Source organism: Xyrauchen texanus, chromosome 5, assembly GCF_025860055.1.
Source record: "Xyrauchen texanus isolate HMW12.3.18 chromosome 5, RBS_HiC_50CHRs, whole genome shotgun sequence".
Taxonomy (NCBI): Eukaryota; Metazoa; Chordata; class Actinopteri; order Cypriniformes; family Catostomidae; genus Xyrauchen; species Xyrauchen texanus.
In genome coordinates, this window is record NC_068280.1 from 3,037,499 (window position 1) to 3,057,748 (window position 20,250).

At 38.8% G+C, this 20,250-nt stretch overlaps 1 protein-coding gene across 1 annotated transcript; it reads left to right on the forward strand.

Moving 5' to 3' along the window:
- Positions 1–803: 803 nt before the first annotated feature.
- Positions 804–17,820, forward strand: LOC127643939 (calpain-9-like). Its single transcript, XM_052126885.1, has 20 exons — positions 804–1,116; positions 5,877–5,946; positions 6,090–6,208; positions 6,323–6,456; positions 6,567–6,735; positions 6,862–6,945; positions 7,036–7,121; positions 7,921–7,998; positions 8,166–8,326; positions 8,406–8,563; positions 9,682–9,890; positions 10,089–10,125; positions 10,483–10,563; positions 13,893–13,950; positions 14,081–14,145; positions 14,265–14,333; positions 14,433–14,511; positions 14,617–14,733; positions 17,087–17,145; positions 17,325–17,820. Exons 1-20 carry the CDS (start codon positions 910–912, stop codon positions 17,349–17,351), a joined length of 2,067 nt encoding a protein of 688 aa, XP_051982845.1. The 5' UTR covers positions 804–909; the 3' UTR covers positions 17,352–17,820.
- Positions 17,821–20,250: the final 2,430 nt, after the last annotated feature.

Genomic DNA, 20,250 nt, shown 5'->3' on the forward strand with positions numbered 1-20,250 from the left:
TGAAGCGATATGATCGGTGTGGGTGAGAATATTTAAGTCCTTTTACTATAAATCTCCATTTTCACTTTCACTTACTTTTTGTTTTTGGCCATTTGCATTCTTCATGCATATAGCCACCTACTGGTTGAGGCTGGTCAAAGGTGGAGATTTATAGTAAAAAAGGACTTAAATGTTGATTTAAATATCGGGTTTTCACCCACACCTATCATATTACTTCTGAAGACATGGATTAAACCACTGGAGTTGTATAGATTACTTATATGCTGCCTTTATGTGCTTTTTGGAGCTTATACGTTCCTGGCCACCATTCACTTGCATTGTATGGACCACCAGAGCTGAGATATTCTTCTAAAAATCTTAATTTTTTCAAAATCTTACATCAAGCTTCATCCACCAATCTCGGCACAGTCTTTCAGCTTGCTGTATATTTTCCTATCAGCAGTTTTCTTGTAGCAGGTGATCATCAGATTTATTTCAACATTTCTGATAACCTTCGACCTTTACTGTCAAGCTTGATAAACTTGAAGGCGAGGCTTTGTCAAGCCAACATTCAAAGTACTTTTCGAAATTCTTAACGGACTCTCGTAATTGTTGAAAGGCACTACAATCTCATGCACCACAGTTCTATTAAATGAACACCACAGTCATACCGTAGTAAAGTTCCCAAACAGGTGCAATACCACATACTTCTGGAGAGTGCCGTCTGCTCTACACACTCAGGCGTGGCTGCTTTCACCCAAACCAGTTTCTGCTCATGATGGGCGTCACACCAATCAAACGAGTTTGTCGCCCAGCCAGTGTGGCTGGATTTATCACATACAGACTCGTACACGCACGACTCTCCGCTTCAGTCATTCGCACGAGTGTCGCCACCTTCTATCTGAGGTTTTGAAGCTCAGCTGAGACGAGATGCCATACAATGTGTCCCAGTCAGGAGCCTCTGGGCAGAAGTTACAGGCGGAGAGCGTGCAGGCGGATGGGAAGACGTTTGAACAGCTCAGACAAGAGTGTTTGCAGAAGGGGAAGTTGTTTGAAGATCCAGATTTTCCTGCAGTGGAATCATCGCTTTTCTACAGCCAAAGGGTCCCAGTGAACTTTGAATGGAAGAGGCCAGGGGTGAGTAATGAAGTTTCCAGTGATTATACCATTCATGTAGGGTGAATTATGGGAATCTGGGACTGTTTTTGCCATTTTGATGGCTGCAATGAACTGTAACGTCAACCCAACATTTGATCACCAACAGATAAGGCCTCAAACACATAACAAACCAGCTACAAAATGGTAGCAAGAGTTGTCACCGTAAAAAGGCGTAATTCAGGGTTCCTCACACTGGGTTAGGGTTAGGTTAGGTAGGTTAAAACTGTCAATGGATCTTGTGCCACCTCCCATAAGCATCCAACATCCCGCTTCTGGTCCAATGAAGGGACAACTCCCCCAAAGATAGCATCTTGGTATCAGCCCACAAGTTCCTTGAGTACATATAATGGGATATTTGAGGCTTCCTTAAAGGGTGTCATGAGAGTTCATCCCGTGTGGCAAGTAACCGTGACATTAAGAGGTTAAGCGCCCCACATTACCCACATAAGTCATGCTATAGGATCAGATTTGATCAAATAGGCACTTAAAAAGCCTGCAGAGGGATTTCTGGGTGTATAAGAATCTATGCAATGAAGCTGACCAAAACCCTATAGACATGCTAATAGATGCTAATTTATTACATAATCTACTTCTTTTGTCATCGTTATACCTCGATAATGAAGCTCAGGACAAAACACAGTTCCTAAATGTAAGGTAAGGGCACTAAATTCGGTCTTGAGGCACCATTTAGGGGTTCTTCAGAATGCAACACTGACAACATCCTTTGGCTCTACAAGAGCTCTTACAAGAAGATGATCTTGGGGCAGTGGTGGCTCTGGGTTACTGACCAGAAGGTCGGGGGTTCAAGCCCCAGCACCGCCAAGATGCCACTGTTGGGCCCTTGAGCAAGGCCCTTGACCCTATCTGCTCCAGGGGCCTCGTATCATGCCTGACCTTGCACTCTGACCCCAGCTTAGCTGGTATATGTGAAAACAAATAAATGTCACTGTATATATGCAAACATGTATAATGTGTGACCAAAATAAAGGCTTCTAAGGGGTGTTTTTATATGCTATTAACATTTAGCAATGCTAAAAAGCCTGTTCTTGACGTGTTGAAGCATGCAGTTCGGTTTTCCTCTTTTAATACTCCTATGGATGGATGGATGGATGGATTTTGGAATAAATGAATGGAAGTGTGGATGGTTTTCATCAGATATCTGTAATGTTTGAATTACATAAATTAATTACATTCTTTCCAAAAACGCTGGCATGCATTTTGACATTTGTGGCACAGGACTAATAGCATGTTTTATTGTGTCAGATGATTATGTGTGTGGAGTTTGAACAATACTACTTTACTACATGACATTTGACGTTTCTTTGAGTCTCAACAGAGTGGAACTGTATCTATTACAAGACAAATATGAAGCCATTGAAGTGGGTTGCTAAGCAACAATTTAGGAATGCATATGGAATGTTGCAAGTTCATTTATTAAGCGTTCCGAATATTTGAATGAGTGACTCTAGAATCTATTTTTTATTTTGGTGGAAATTGGCTACTAGGTTGTTTGCTCTTAAAGGGATAGTTCCCCATTAATGAACATTCTGTCTTCATTTACTCACCCTTATGCTGTTCCAAACCTAAATGTCTTTTTTCCCCATGGAACACAAAAGCAGATTTAAGGCACATTTTTATGCACTGACAGCTTTAGTACTACTTTATTTTTATTGCATTTTTTTCCCCATACAATGTGCCTTTGGTGACTTTGACTTGAACTATCCCTTTAAGAACTGGTTTTCTAGTATCTGCCAACTTGTGGCATATCTAAGACGATCTGAAAAACAGTTGACATGTCCAACCCCTTTGGGTTCACACCCTCCTCAAGTCATCTCTTCTCTTCAGAGGAGACTTGTAGGATCTCTGAATGAAACTACAACTGCATTTCATGTCAGGGCGTTCCCTTTACAGAAGTGTGTGTGTTCTCCATCAATTGGATCAAAGTTTGAGAATGCAATAAGAATGTGAACACACCTTACAAAGGCATCATGGGCGTTCATACATCTCCTACTCTAGTGAATGTTTTTATTAGATCAGTATGAACCACAGGTCATGAAAGGTGTTTTTATCAAGAAACATCTGCACAAAATAGCTTTAAGTTTAACAACGCCAAAGTGACAGGATTAAGATTTGATGCCGTGCACACAGCAACACTTACAAGAGTAGATCTACATGATAGATCGATAGATAGACCGATAGATAGACATACAGATAGATAGATAGACAGACAGACAGATAGATAGATAGACAAATAGACAGACAGACCGAGCAACCAACCGATAGACAGATAGATATATAGATAGACAGACAGACAGACAGATAGATATACAGATAGATAGACAGTCAGACAGACAGATAGATAGATATACAGATAGATAGACAGACAAATAGACAGACCAACAGACAGACAGACCGATAGATAGATAGACCTACAGATAGACAGACAAATAGACAGACAGACCGACCAACCAACTGATAGACAGACAGACAGATAGCTGGACAGACCGACCGACCGACAGACAGACAGACCGATAGATAGATAGATAGACATACAGATAGACAGAGACAGACCGACAGATAGATAGACCTACAGATAGACAGACAAATAGACAGACAGACCGACCAACCAACCGATAGACAGACATACAGATAGACAGACAGATAGACATACAGATCAATAGACAGACCGAATGAGATTTGAGTCCGACAGATAGATAGACAGATCTATTGATCAATAGACAGACAGACAGACAGACTGAATGAGATTTGAGTCCGACAGACAGACAGACAGATAGACAGACAGACAGATAAATAGATCGATAGACAGACAGACAGACAGACCGACCAACCAATAGACAGACAGATAAATAGATCAATAGACAGACAGATAAATAGATAGATAGACAGACAGATAAATAGATCGATAGACAGACAGATAAATAGATCGATAGACAGACAGACAGATCAATAGATCGATAAATCAATAGACAGACAGACAGATCAATAGATCGATAAATCAATAGACAGACAGACAGATCAATAGATCGATAGACAGACAGACAGATAAATAGATCGATAGACAGACAGACAGATCAATAGATCGATAGACAGACAGACAGATCAATAGATCGATAGACAGACAGATAAATAGATCAATAGACAGACAGATCAATAGATCGATAGACAGACAGACAGATAAATAGATCGATAGACAGACAGACAGATCAATAGATCGATAGACAGACAGATAAATAGATCAATAGACAGACAGACAGATCAATAGAGCGATAGACAGACAGACAGATCAATAGATCGATAGACAGACAGATAAATAGATCAATAGATAGACAGACAGATAGATAGATCGATAAATCAATAGACAGACAGACAGATCAATAGATCGATAGACAGACAGACAGATAAATAGATCGATAGACAGATAAATAGATCGATAGACAGACAGATAGATCGATAGACAGACAGATAAATAGATCAATAGACAGACAGACAGATCAATAGAGCGATAAATCAATAGACAGACAGACAGATAAATAGAGCGATAAATCAATAGATAGACAGACAGATAGATAGACAGACAGATCAATAGATCGATAAATCAATAGACAGACAGACAGATCAATAGATCGATAGACAGACAGACAGATAAATAGATCGATAGACAGACAGACAGATCAATAGATCGATAGACAGACAGATAAATAGATCAATAGACAGACAGACAGATCAATAGAGCGATAAATCAATAGACAGACAGACAGATAAATAGAGCGATAAATCAATAGATAGACAGACAGATAGATAGATCGATAAATCAATAGACAGACAGACAGATAAATAGAGCGATAAATCAATAGATAGACAGACAGATAGATAGACAGACAGATCAATAGATCGATAAATCAATAGACAGACAGACAGATAAATAGATCGATAGACAGACAGACAGATCAATAGATCGATAGACAGACAGATAAATAGATCAATAGACAGACAGACAGATCAATAGATCGATAAATCAATAGACAGACAGACAGATAAATAGAGCGATAAATCAATAGATAGACAGACAGATAGATAGACAGACAGATCAATAGATCGATAAATCAATAGACAGACAGACAGATAAATAGAGCGATAAATCAATAGATAGACAGACAGATCAATAGACAGACAGACAGATAGATAGATCGATAAATCAATAGACAGACAGACAGATAAATAGAGCGATAAATCAATAGATAGACAGACAGATAGATAGACAGACAGATAAATAGATCAATAGACAGACAGACAGATAAATAGAGCGATAAATCAATAGATAGACAGACAGATCAATAGACAGACAGACAGATAGATAGATCGATAAATCAATAGACAGACAGACAGATAAATAGAGCGATAAATCAATAGATAGACAGACAGATAGATAGACAGACAGACCGACCGACCGACCAACCAATAGACAGACAGATAAATAGATAGATAGACAGACAGATAAAAAGATCAATAGACAGACAGATCAATAGATCGATAAATCAATAGATAGATAGATCAATAGATCGATAGACAGACAGACAGATAGATAGATCAATAGATCGATAGACAGACAGACAGATAAATAGATTGATGTGTCGGAACAGTCTTCAGCGGATTATATTTCTATTGTATGTATAAGTTGCTGTTATTGAGGATATTTCCTTTGTTCTGTTCAAATTCAGCAAATCTGCAAAGACCCCAAATTCATCACTGGAGGAGCCTCGAGGACAGACATCTGTCAGGGACAGTTGGGTATGTTGTGCCATTAACTCAATGACAAAGAAGAGCTCTGATATGACCGTCAATGTTATCGAATGATGTTTATAAGTTACTGAACTGTCAGTTTGTAAAACTACATTTTGCAACATGTTTTTCTTCCTGCGTCACTGATTTAGGAGACTGCTGGTTGTTGGCAGCGATCGCCTCCCTCACCCTCCACGAAGATACACTGAAGAGGGTCGTACCACATGACCAGAACTTTGACCACAACTACGCCGGGATCTTCCACTTCCAAGTATGTCCAAATTCAAACCTCAAATGAAGGTTTAAGGCACATTATTCAAATCTGACAGATTTATAAAATCAGTTCATAATCTCAAAGGATGTTTTACAATGTTTTGCTCTGCAGTTCTGGCAGCACAATAAATGGCTGGATGTGGTGGTGGACGACAGACTCCCGTGTGTGAGGGACAAACTTGTCTTCCTCCATTCCGCTGACAACACGGAGTTCTGGAGTGCTCTTCTGGAGAAGGCCTATTCCAAGTATGCACTTCAGTTTACAAAAACATCTAGCAAATCAAGTCTTTAGTGTAGACAAGGAAGAGATGCCGAACCTGTGTGTGTGAACGGATCATCTTCTGTGCGTTTGCTAGGCTGAACGGCAGCTATGAGTCACTCAAAGGAGGAACTACCATGGAGGCCATGGAGGACTTCACCGGGGGCGTGGGGGAGATGTACGAGACCAAGAGCGCTCCGAGCAACCTCTTTGACATGCTGAAGAAAGCCATAGATAGAGGATCCATGCTCGGCTGCTCCATAGATGTACGTTAAGAGAACTCGGAGCGTTGTACAACTTTTTTATGATTCCCTACAAACAATACAGACACATTATAATTGTGCATGTTGCCATTTCTGATTTCTCCGACACTGACGTTGTCATATCACTAGATCACAAGTTCTGCCGAATCTGAGGCGCAAACCATCACCGGTCTGGTTAAAGGCCACGCCTACTCCATCACTGGAGTGGAGGAGGTAACCATGGCAACTGTATTTATTGTGTATTGACTGTCATTTTCTCTCTTTTTCTTATATTCACTCTGTGTTTTCATCTTGCCTCCACAGGTGAACTACAGAGGAGCAAAAGTCCAGCTGATCCGTGTCAGGAACCCCTGGGGTCAGGTGGAGTGGAACGGCCCCTGGAGCGACAAGTATGTGTTCACTAATGATAAAGTCACCTTTGAAGGTGCGTACACACTGCCAGCGACATGGCGCGCGACAGCGACTCAATACTATTCATTTTCAATGAGAGCACAGCGACTTCCGGCGACACGAGCTGTCGCGACCGTTGGCGCTAGATGTGGGCGTGTCCAGCGACGCGACAAAGTTGAGAAAAGTTCAACTTTGGAGCGACTAACGGTAACGACAGCCAATAGGAGAGACGACGGGAGAGCTCACGTGATCCTTCTCTCTCTCTCTCAGCTCCTGCAGTAACGGAAAGATGGATGAAAGGCTAATTGTTGCTGTTAGCAATTTTCCAGTGCTCTATGATATGTCTCTTCCCACGTATAAGGACATTTTTAAGACAAATACTGCGTGGAAAGGTGTATCTGAGATCGCGGGGATTCCAAGTAGGTTTAAATAATCAAATAGACTAAAATGAACCATTACATGATTTGTTTTGAAGATGTGTTACATGTATGACAGCAAACAAAACCGTATAAATGATCAGATATGGTGAATAAACGTACAGCAATGGAATGACGTCCGTGAATGTCATTTATAAACGTTACTAGGCAACCAGTAGTGGGAACGCCCACTAGCGACTTCACCGCCAGCCACTGTGTACGCAGCTAAAAGGTGCTCTCAATGAGATTTCTGCTTCCGATTATTAATCATAATTTACCTGGCAGTTCTTTAGCACATTAAGCAGCTCAACGTTGTATTTGATTAAATGAATTGATATATGTGATGTCAGTGCACTATACATAAATGGTCTGTCTTTTTAAGCTCTAGGGAGTGGAGCGTGATTGACAAGGCAGAGAAAACCAGACTGCTGCAAAACTCTCTGGATGATGGAGAGTTCTGGTGTGTGCTTTTAAACTCCCCATTAGGACAAAATTGCAGTTTCGTCCATGTGCAAATAAGAGCGACATTTGATTAAAAACAAATATTCTTACTGTATTTCACACAAGCATCCAATAAGCTCATTCTCACCAGAGGAACTAATTATATTGACTTACCGTGTGTCGCAGGATGGAGTTTGGAGACTTCAAAGCCAACTACGATAAGGTGGAGATCTGTAATCTGACTCCAGACTCTCTGACAGATGACTCTAAAAAGAAATGGGACGTGAACAGTTTTCAGGGCAACTGGATCAGGGGCTCCACCGCTGGAGGCTGCAGGAACTTCATTGGTTAGAGCACTGATCTGAGAACAGTTTATTTCTTAAATGCAAAATGTTGTCTTTCTGATTTTCGTCTTTCTCTCACCAGACACGTTCTGGACGAACCCTCAGTTTAAGCTTCGTTTGGATGACCCCGATGATGGAGACCAAATGTGCAGCATCATCGTCGCTCTGATGCAGAAGAACCGCCGTCGAATGAGGAAAGAGGGGCTTGACATGGAGACCATCGGCTTCGCTGTTTACGAGGCGAGTGGGAAAACAAAAAAGGGATTGCATTTATAGAACTGGCTGATTGAAAAATATCGAAACAGCCTTAAAACGTTGTAAGTTTGGAATGCCCAATTCCCACTACCTACTAGGTCCTCGTGGTGGCGCGGTTACTCGCCTCAATCCAGGTGGCGGAGGACGAGTCTCAGTTGCCTCCGCGTCTGAGAGCGTCAATCCGCGCATCTGATCACGTGACTCGTTGTGCATGACACCGCGGAGACTCACAGCATGTGGAGGCTCATGCTACTCTCCACGCCCCATTGAGAGAACCACTAATCACCACCACGAGGAGGTTACCCCATGTGTCTCTACCCTCCCTAGCAACCGGGTCAATTTGGTTGCTAAGGAGATCTGACTGGAGTCACTCACCACACCCCCATTGATAGCGAGAACCACTAATCACCACCACGAGGAGGTTACCCCATGTGACTCTACCCTCCCTAGCAACCGGGTCAATTTGGTTGCTAAGGAGATCTGACTGGAGTCACTCACCACACGCCCCATTGATAGCGAGAACCACTAATCACCACCACGAGGAGGTTACCCCATGTGACTCTACCCTCCCTAGCAACGGGCCCAATTTGGTTGCTAAGGAGATCTGACTGGAGTCACTCACCACACCCCCCATTGATAGCGAGAACCACTAATCACCACCACGAGGAGGTTACCCCATGTGACTCTACCCTCCCTAGCAACGGGCCCAATTTGGTTGCTAAGGAGATCTGACTGGAGTCACTCACCACACGCCCCATTGAGAGCGAGAACCACTAATCACCACCACGAGGAGGTTACCCCATGTGTCTCTACCCTCCCTAGCAACCGGCCCAATTTGGTTGCTTTGGGAGACCTGGCTGGAGTCACAAACTCGGGACTCCAGGGTGATAGTCCGCATCAATACTCGCTCTCAATAACAGGTCTTATTATCGTGCACAATTTAGCTTCTTGAGTAAATGTATCTTGTTTTAAGGATATTTTGAATAGAAAACAAGACAAACGATTACTGATACTGATTAAGAACATGTTATTTATTTGCAGTGTGGAAGATGAGTTCAGAGTACTGTTAGATGAATTTGACCATTTGTTTGCCATATTCACAGGCACCTAATGATGAAGACCACCAAGGGAAGGACTTTTTCCGTTTTAACGGCTCGAAAGCACGAAGCCGTACGTACATCAACATGAGGGAGGTGTCCGAGCGCTTCAGACTTCCCCCTGGAAACTATCTGCTGGTTCCAACCACCTACCAACCGCACACTGAAGCCGACTTCCTCATCCGGATCTTCTCCGAGAAGAAAGCTGGAGCCATGTATGTTTCTCCAACCACTCTTCAGATTTATCAGCCAGACTTGAAGAATATGGTTATGATGCGCATGTATATTGCTATTGGTGTATTGATGAATCACTAATACTCAAATCCACCCTGACATCTTGAGATCACAAATCTGGATGTAATGTTCAATCAAATAGCCATAGATTATAATGTTTTTATTTGTTTGTTTGTCAGTGAGATGGGAAACACCATTGAAGCAGACCTGCCAGATGTAAGTTCTGCAACAGTGAACAGAAGACGTGACGAGATTCTTTACATTTAATTGACTGTAGTTGCCATGGAAATGCCATTGTTACTATAAACTGTGTTATTAGCCACCATTGTCATCAAAAACCTAAATTAAACATGATTACAGAAAGATTTGAAAAGCTTTTCACACGGCTTAAAGATCACATATTCATTTATTATGGTTTAAGAGGACTAACGATAACTGTAGTAAACTATGGTACATTTTTGCAAAGATTTGACTCGTATACAGACACATACAGACTTGATTGTGGACTAAAACTAGTGACATTCACCAGTCATTTATGTTAAAAATATGTGTTTATCTGTGGGACTTGTGCAGCCACCAACTCCCAACCCTCCTGAGGAGGAGACAGATGAAGAGAAAGGTTTGAGGAGGCTGTTTGAACAGATCGCTGGCTCGGTAAGACACAGAAACATCTACAGTATTACACAATTATACAGATTATATATATATATATATATATATATATATATATATATATATATATGCATATATATATATATATATTTGCATTATTTATAATATATGCATTATTCATAAATATACATATATATATATAAATACTTTTATATACAATTATGCATTATTTATAAATGTAAAATAAACATACAGTGTATATATATGTAATTATATATAATGTAACATACTGTACACATGCATATCTGCATTATATACAAATCTGCAGTATAAAATAGTTACACAATGTATGTATATACAGTGAGGAAAATAAGTATTTGAACACCCTGCTATTTTGCAAGTTCTCCCACTTAGAAATCATGGAGGGGTCTGAAATTGTCATCGTAGGTGCATGTCCACTGTGAGAGACATAATCTAAAAAAAAAAATCCAGAAATCACAATGTATGATTTTTAAACTATTTATTTGTATGATACAGCTGCAAATAAGTATTTGAACACCTGAGAAAATCAATGTTAATATTTGGTACAGTAGCCTTTGTTTGCAATTACAGAGGTCAAACGTTTCCTGTAGTTTTTCACCAGGTTTGCACACACTGCAGGAGGGATTTTGGCCCACTCCTCCACACAGATCTTCTCTAGATCAGTCAGGTTTCTGGGCTGTCGCTGAGAAACACGGAGTTTGAGCTCCCTCCAAAGATTCTCTATTGGGTTTAGGTCTGGAGACTGGCTAGGCCACGCCAGAACCTTGATATGCTTCTTACAGAGCCACTCCTTGGTTATCCTGGCTGTGTGCTTCGGTCATTGTCATGTTGGAAGACCCAGCCTCGACCCATCTTCAATGCTCTAACTGAGGGAAGGAGGTTGTTCCCCAAAATCTCGCAATACATGGCCCCGGTCATCCTCTCCTTAATACAGTGTAGTCAGCCCTGTCCCATGTGCAGAAAAACACCCCCAAAGCATGATGCTACCACCCCCATGCTTCACAGTAGGGATGGTGTTCTTGGGATGGTACTCATCATTCTTCTTCCTCCAAACACGGTTAGTGGAATTATGACCAAAAAGTTCTATTTTGGTCTCATCTGACCACATGACTTTCTCCCATGACTCCTCTGGATCATCCAAATGGTCATTGGCAACCTTAAGACGGGCCTTGACATGTGCTGGTTTAAGCAGGGGAACCTTCCGTGCCATGCATGATTTCAAACCATGACGTCTTAGTGTATTACCAACAGTAACCTTGGAAACGGTGGTCACAGCTCTTTTCAGGTCATTGACCAGCTCCTCCCGTGTAGTTCTGGGCTGATTTCTCATCTTTCTTAGGATCATTGAGACCCCACGAGGTGAGATCTTGCATGGGGCCCCAGTCCGAGGGAGATTGACAGTCATGTTTAGCTTCTTCCATTTTCTAATGATTGCTCCAACAGTGGACCTTTTTTCACCAAGCTGCTTGGCAATTTCCCGTAGCCCTTTCCAGCCTTGTGGAGGTGTACAATTTTGTCTCTAGTGTCTTTGGACAGCTCTTTGGTCTTGGCCATGTTAGTAGTTGGATTCTTACTGATTGTATGGGGTGGACAGGTGTCTTTATGCAGCTAATGACCTCAAACAGGTGCATCTAATTTAGGATAATAAATGGAGTGGAGGTGGACATTTTAAAGGCAGACTAACAGGTCTTTGAGGGTCAGAATTCTAGCTGATAGACAGGTGTTCAAATACTTATTTGCAGCTGTATCATACAAATAAATAGTTAAAAAAATCATACATTGTGATTTCTGGATTTTTTTTTTTAGATTATGTGTCTCACAGTGGACATGCACCTACGATGACAATTTCAGACCCCTCCATGATTTCTAAGTGGGAGAACTTGCAAAATAGCAGGGTGTTCAAATACTTATTTTCCTCACTGTATGTATATGTACTAGAGTACGACTGATAGTGCTGATATCCGATTAATCAACCGATAGTTTTTAAAATTTATACTAAATGAAAACATAACAAAGTAAAACAGTGCTGAACTTTATTACAAAAATAAACAGTACTAACTGAACCATGAAAATGTATTGTACTTTTTAAATTAATTAAATTAATATATAAATATTAATATACATGAACTTATATTCTAATTTTAAATGTTTAAATTGACGTTGTTTCCTTAGTCCACCAGAGGGCGCAATAAATACATAAACCATTCAGCAACGTTATATTATTGCAAAGAACATTCCTGTTAAAAAGAGCATTTCATTTTCAACTAATGTGCATAAAATAATTTTAATAAAACGTTTAAGTAGGTACATAGCAGTTTAGATGATGTGTCAAATAAAAAATAACTTAAGCATCTTGAGACACCTGCTTTCTGTTAAACTGCAGTGATCAAATTTGATGAAAATTTGAATTGAAATCAGAGGCGTTTCTGGTTTGTTTATTCATTTCTCTCGGCTACATGAAGATATGAATTTGCTTTCTCACATCACTAGCTTTAAATACGCAACTTAAAGCATAAACGTGACCAGCTGGATATAAACTAATGCAAACACATGGTAATAGATTGTAACAATCGTGACATTTAAACATTTGGGTAGGGCTTGCGTGTATTTTTGCCACATTGTTCTAACCGCTTGAGGTTAGCTTTAATGTTAGCGTCCTCTCAGCCTTGTCAGCAAACATACTGCTGTTCTGTACTAATGCAGCATCTAGTCTTTATAATGACATGACGACATGTACTGTAGTGTACTGTATACACACCTTTTCATTGTTGATGTTTTAAATCCACATCTGAAGTGTTCTGCTCCATGTATAGTGTAGACTCACGTGTCAAAACAAACACCACAAGGCATCAGTGAAGTGATTTATTTGACCTCTAGAGGTCGCTCTCGTACTGTATAACGATAGCGGACACTTCCCAGCTGCTCCAGCACCGGACGCAACGGGGAAAAACTATCCAGAAATCTGTTATCGGTGCCGATTAATCGGCCAAACCGATATATCATTCAACCTCTAATATGTACATACATGTATACTGTATATACACCGATCAGCCACAGTATTAAAACCACCTGCCTAATATTGTTTAGGTTCCCCTCGTGCCGCCAAAACAGCGAGGGGGACCTACACAATATTAAGCTGGTGGTTTTAATGTTGTGGCTGATCGGTGTGTGTGTATATATATATATATATATATATCCATACCATTTTAAATGTAGTTTTGGACATTTTCATGGTAATGTTTGATTTGTGCAGGGCCTCTAAAGGCAGGAAATAAAACTAGGCTGTGAACGTCCTTTTTAAGAATCACTTTGCTCGTCTCTGTCTATAGGATAACGCCATCAGTGCCAGAGAACTGCAGCAGGTGCTGAATGGAGTCCTGAGCAGGAGTGAGTCTGTGCCTTCACCTCTTCATAGTGTCTTTGAGATATGTCACGGTCTTGGAAAAGGTTTATTATGAGAAATGATCATGATTCTCCCACATGTCCCTCACAACACTGTCGTTGTTGTCTCTTATAGGGAAAGAGGTGAAGTTTGACGGTTTGAGCCTCAGTACCTGCCACAGCATCATAAACCTCATGGATGTATCCTCTCTGTGGACTAAACTAGCGAGTTTATGCACATGAATATTTACTACGTTCTTACATGAACAGATGTCAACTTTGAGTTGTTTATGTGAAGAGTTTTCCTCAACTGAGCTCAGGTTGATAACACAGGAATGCTGGAATTCGAGGAGTTCAAAGTCTTCTGGGATAAACTGAAGAAATGGATCGTAAGCCACGCAGAATCAATCAGGCTATCGTTCTAAACAATAGCACATGTTTCTGAAAGAACTAATCTGTAGGATTATCACTCTTGTGTGTTGTTTTAGATGCTGTTTATCTCTTTCGATACGGATCGTTCGGGACGCATGTCATCCTATGAACTCCGTACTGCTCTTAACGGTGCAGGTAAACACATGGGACAGTCGACGAGTCCAGATGAGTCCAGAAGCTGGAATATACATGATTAATAATGTGCTCTCTCTCTCTCTCTCTCTCTCTCTCTCTCTCAAGGGATGCATTTGAACTCAAAGATTTTGCAGTTGCTGGGTCTCAGGTTTGCTGATGAGAATTATGAAATTGACTTTGATGATTACCTGACCTGCATCGTTCGCCTGGAGAATATGCTCCGTAAGTGGGCGTGGCCAACATTAAACACAGACATTTTGGGCTAATTGGTCAAATGTCCTATATAGGTTCTTTCTAGTCTTTGGAATTGATTTATTTCTTTCTATTGAACTCGCTACATAACGAACTGCGGCACGTTTGCACGACTGTGTCCTTAAGATGAATTGCTAATGATGTATTATTCCTAGTTTGCAAGTCGTTTTGGATAAAAGCATAAAAATAATGAATGAATAAATGTAAATGTATATAAACTCTGTGGGCGGAGCCAGAAGCAGGCAATAAGTTTACACTTAAATTGTACATTTGTTAAAGTCACTCTTACAGTATGTGCTGCCATTTGAAAGTGTAGAATCTGAACTTTTTATAGAACTCTCTTTTGCATTTATGGTACATAAAATTTATCGTCGCCTTGATCAGGGGTTTCAAACTTTTTTGTGCCAAGGATTGCCAGAGTTGAGGATCCCCTTGCGAGGGACCCCCTGTGTGATAAAACTAGTAAACATCATATTATGACGATTTCTTTTCCCGCCAAATTAAATAATGAGCTTTTATATTGTACTCAAGCCAAAATAATATGTTCAAATATTATCTGGAAAATAATACATTTTTATTAAGTTGACAGCGCATCTTTCAGAGTTATTTTAGATGTATAAACATTTTAAATTCAAGTAAATTAATATATATTTACAATTATAATTATAATAATATATATATATATATATATATATATATTAGGGCTTTCGATTTAACGCGTTAATTCCGTGTGATTAATTTTCTAAAAAATAACGCGTTCAAAAAATGTACGCAATTAATCGCAATGCCCCAGACCATAATAAGGAAGATTCCTGAGCAATGCAAGCGTGTAGTACCACCTGTTTACTCCAGGGGGCAGTAAGTGAAACTTCAGCTGTATGAGCAACACACAGTTTATACAGTGAAGAAACACTTCAGCAGAACAACACAAACATGAGTTACATTCTTGTGTTCAAAACACTTGAAGGAGCGCAAGTGTGATCTAAGGGATCTCAAGATGTGTTTAAAGATTGAGTATTAAACTATATTTATCTTGACACAGTGACCTAAACATGTATGTTTATGACGTGACGCACCCGAGACGCTACACAAGCATGTCTGACGCAGGTGTCCTTAAACAAGCCCTCAAATCTCCAACTGATTGACACATTTTTAAATATTTAAATATAACTATGTATAATTATTTCATCATTATATATTGAATTATTGTTATTTGAGGGGCTTTCTCAGCAAATATTTGTATATGCGATAAATTAATCGGGACACCATGTAATTAATTTGATAAAAATGTGTAATCTATTGACAGCCCTAATACACACACACACACACACACACACACACACACACACACACACACACATATACATACATACATATTATTATAATTGTAATTAATATTAAATTATATATTATTTGTGAAACGCACTATATAAATTAATTAGCAAAAGTATTAAAAACAAAACAAACCAATTTCATAGCAGCTTTACAGAGAATATTAACAAACCGTCATTTCTTATAAATAAGATTTATTATTATAATATATGAAATTACTGCAAGTTTATATTAGTGTTTTATTTCTTGCTGACAATATGAAAAACAAATATTCGTGATTAACGATTTCAGAATGAAACAATAATTATGTGAAATAATGTCAACGTTTTTACACTTTTATTTTTTTCACTGAAATTTTTTGTGGCCCCCCCCCGGGTGTCCCTGGGCCCCATTTTGAACACCCCTGACCTAGAGGAGACAATGTAGGAATAAGCATATAAATGTAAAAAACGAGCACTTAAATAGGCATGTCATATATCACATGAAAGCTCTCGTTCTCAGGAACGTGACTGTATGTTTATTTTGTCGCCCTAACAACACAGTTTTTAACACCCACAAAGAATCATGAAGTGAAATATGATGTCTGTAAGACAATAAAGACTCATGTCTGCTCTGATCGCTGCTTCTGTGAGCCCCAAAACACCACGACTCTGTCACCTCTTACCTTTGGCTGTTTTCTTTCAAATGAGCCATTTTTTTACCCAAAAAATCCAAAGCTATATTTTGCAGTCTAGCAGAAAAATCATGATGATAAACAAACCATCTGCAAATGATGTTATTAGCTATTGATAATGAAATCAACGACTCAACGACCTCTAGATTGAGCTTCTAGTGCAGGTGGGAGCTAAAAAATGCAGTAGAGTTTAAGGGGTTAAAATGGCCAACAGCAGTTATTATGAGCTCTTCATTATAATTAGAATGTTCCAAAACACGCCGAATGTAAATAAAACTTGACCACTGATTTAAACGCACATCTTGTCCTTTGTTCCAGGAGTTTTCCAGGCCTTTGACAGGCCAAAGACGGGACAGATCAGCCTAAACATACAGCAGGTAACGCACCTGGTTTTTCCAGTTTGTAGAGATATGTGTGTTTGGGAGCCTGTGATTGGCTGAGGTATTTAACATGCTCCAATCACTTATTGTCAAGGGCAAAACGCCGGCTCTTTGAGGTGCCATATGTTTTATAATACAATGAGCAACATTTCTTAACAAGTCTTTATTTTTGACAGTTCCTGTTTTTGTCCATGAACGTCTGAGGACTTGGCAAAATGAGGGAAAAGAAAAGGACAAAAGGACCAAAGGACCAAAGGAAGATGTTATGGAGGGAGTCAGTTGTGACTGTTAAATACACTGAATACATTAGATTTTTTGTTGGTTTGTTTGGGGGTCTTTCCCATTAGGCCTGATACTGACTATGGGTTTAGGAGAGATTTGCAGTAATTAAAACTTTAATTAAAAAATGTTGTTTTGTGAATGAAATCCCAGTGTTGTGTTCTTGATGGTACATGTTTACACTTGTTTTTTTCTTTTCTGTGATTTGGGTCATATTCACCTTTTATGGATATTTACCTCCTTAAATTGCCTCATTGTTAAGAGCTGATAAACTGTAAAGCTCTCGTGTTTAAAGGTGCATGCATGAATCAACAAATAATAAATGAATTATTATTGAATCAACGATAAATAAATGAATTAAAAAGTGGCACGATGAGTTACTGTGGCTGTGGTTATTGACTGGCTGTGACAGAGCAACCAATAATTGACTTTATAAATCTGAAAATGCTCAAGGAATTCATTTAAAGTAAAAGCTATCCCTTGTTGAATAAATAACGCCATAAATTAACCCTATAATGCCATTTGTATAAAATGATACACAACGTTTGACGGCTCCTGTTTCACTCTCGGTTCAAGCTGATGAGACAAACAACCAATGGTTTGTAAGTTTCACATGTTTATGGCGCCATCTAGTGGTTACTTGTGAAAAAAGTGTCTTCAATGTTTATATCGATCTATTTAAAATAGTGGCAGACTTGCGTGAAAAGTGACTTTTATGTTGGGATAAATGACAGCTTACAGTATTTTAATAAAGTAAAAGGGACAGTAATTATTATATTGTTACTGATATTTTAAAATGAGTATTTGCTGAATATGAGCAACTTGTACTTTTGTTTACATTTTAAATATTATTTTATTGAACCCCCCCCCATGAGGTTTATATCTCATTCACCATGATATACATTTTATAAGCTATATTTAAAGTGTGAACTAATATTTCTGTGTATTTTAACATATACAGCCTGCCCCGTCATTATAAAGATCTCATTATCTTATTATAGGAAGTTGGTCAAACTCTCAAACATTCGGCATCTCTGAAAAGCTCAGAGAGTCCTCTGATAATATCCCAAACTGTACCACTGTAGAAAACTTCAATAAGGAATGTCCTGCACATAAATGAATGGATGGGCCTCAGGGGGATAATCACCTTTTAAAAAAAAAGATTTTCTGACAATTCTTTCATATGTCAGGCTTTACAGAGTTAAAGGGATAGTTCACATAAAAATACTAATTATGTCATCATTTACTCACCTTCATGTTGCTCCAAACTAGTATGAGTTTCTTATGCGGAACACAAAAGTAGATATTTTGAATGTTTTAACTGTTTTTAACGATTTAATGAAAGTCAATGGAGTCCAAAACAACACCGGACATCACTGACTTTCATTGTGTGAACAAAAAAATAGACAAAATATCTTGTTTTGTGTTCCACAGAGGAAAGACATGCAAACAGGTTTGGAGCGACATGAGGGTATGTAAATGATGACATCATTTTAATTTTGATGAACTGTCATTAAGTCCACAACCTTTTTAAAATTGAAACAAATACACAAAAGGCCACATCAAGGTACATTAAAATACTTTAAGATGTTAAAAAAACTGTCAAAAATAACTCTTAAAAAATAAATAAAAATAATCTCGATGTTAAAATTATTTATGTATTTAAAAGACACGATTAACAAAACAATAATAGTAAAATATTAAAAACAGCAACTTTTATGTAAAAAAATAAAAATAAAACAATGACGTTCAAAAACGCCTTATTTTAGTGATGCGGGCATTTCTCCCAAATCTACTGCTTCCTTAAAAACAGCAAGTAAAAAGGGTGCAAAAGGTCATTACAAAAAATTACGTTCAAAATTACAGCTGTCTGTGAAGTTGTATGTGACGTCACTTCCCCGTCTTCGTAGACTAAACCAAAAGGGAATCGGGTGTGTTTCTATAATTACAAAACAATGCCACTCCTCACAGTGTTGCTATTTTCCGTTCCATTGAATTTATTATTAAAAGTGAGTACAGTTTTTGTATTATTTTAGCAAAATTTTTTTTAGAACCTATGCTGTTTACATCAGTAGTGTAATATTTGTGTCCCCCCTCCCAGTCAGTCATAATGGTACAGTCTCGGTACGGCCGCTGTTGTTCATGTGTTTCCCGGACAGAAGAATCCTCATGATTGCAGTCCATTTAACATTGATGTTTTTCATGCGACTTTAAGTTTAAAAAACATTACTCAGATAATACATTTGCTATCATTAAAACATTGTGATCAATTTTACTCTGGTCTACATAGTTAGCTAACAGGTTAGCGAATTTTGTAAACCTGGTCTAAAACGTATGCATTATTAATAATATGCGACTAAATGACTGCTGTCGTAGAATATGCTAGAGTTTTGTTTTGGCTATATCTTGATCAGATGTGATCTGATTCTCTCCAGCCTCACAGAATAAATCTATCATCAATAATAGGAATGTTGTGTCCCTTCATGGAGTGCACAGAAGTCAGAAAGATCCACTTGTCCAGTTTGCCCACAAATATGGTCAAACAAACTTTTGTTCATGTGTGTATGACTGTTATAAGAAAACAAAAGATGTTGAGCAGAATGTCCATGCCACCCTTTTTCATGTAATGGGGTCTGTCAAGCAACAAACAGGACTAAATAGACCACAACCATAGTTTATTTAGGTTTGCGTGAGGAACAAATTGTAGTTTAAATAGTTTTTCACTGAAAATCTTTATATTAATTTATAAAATATAATATGAACATATATAAACTGTGTATACTGTCTATATATATATATATATAAAATAAAAAATGTGTTTGC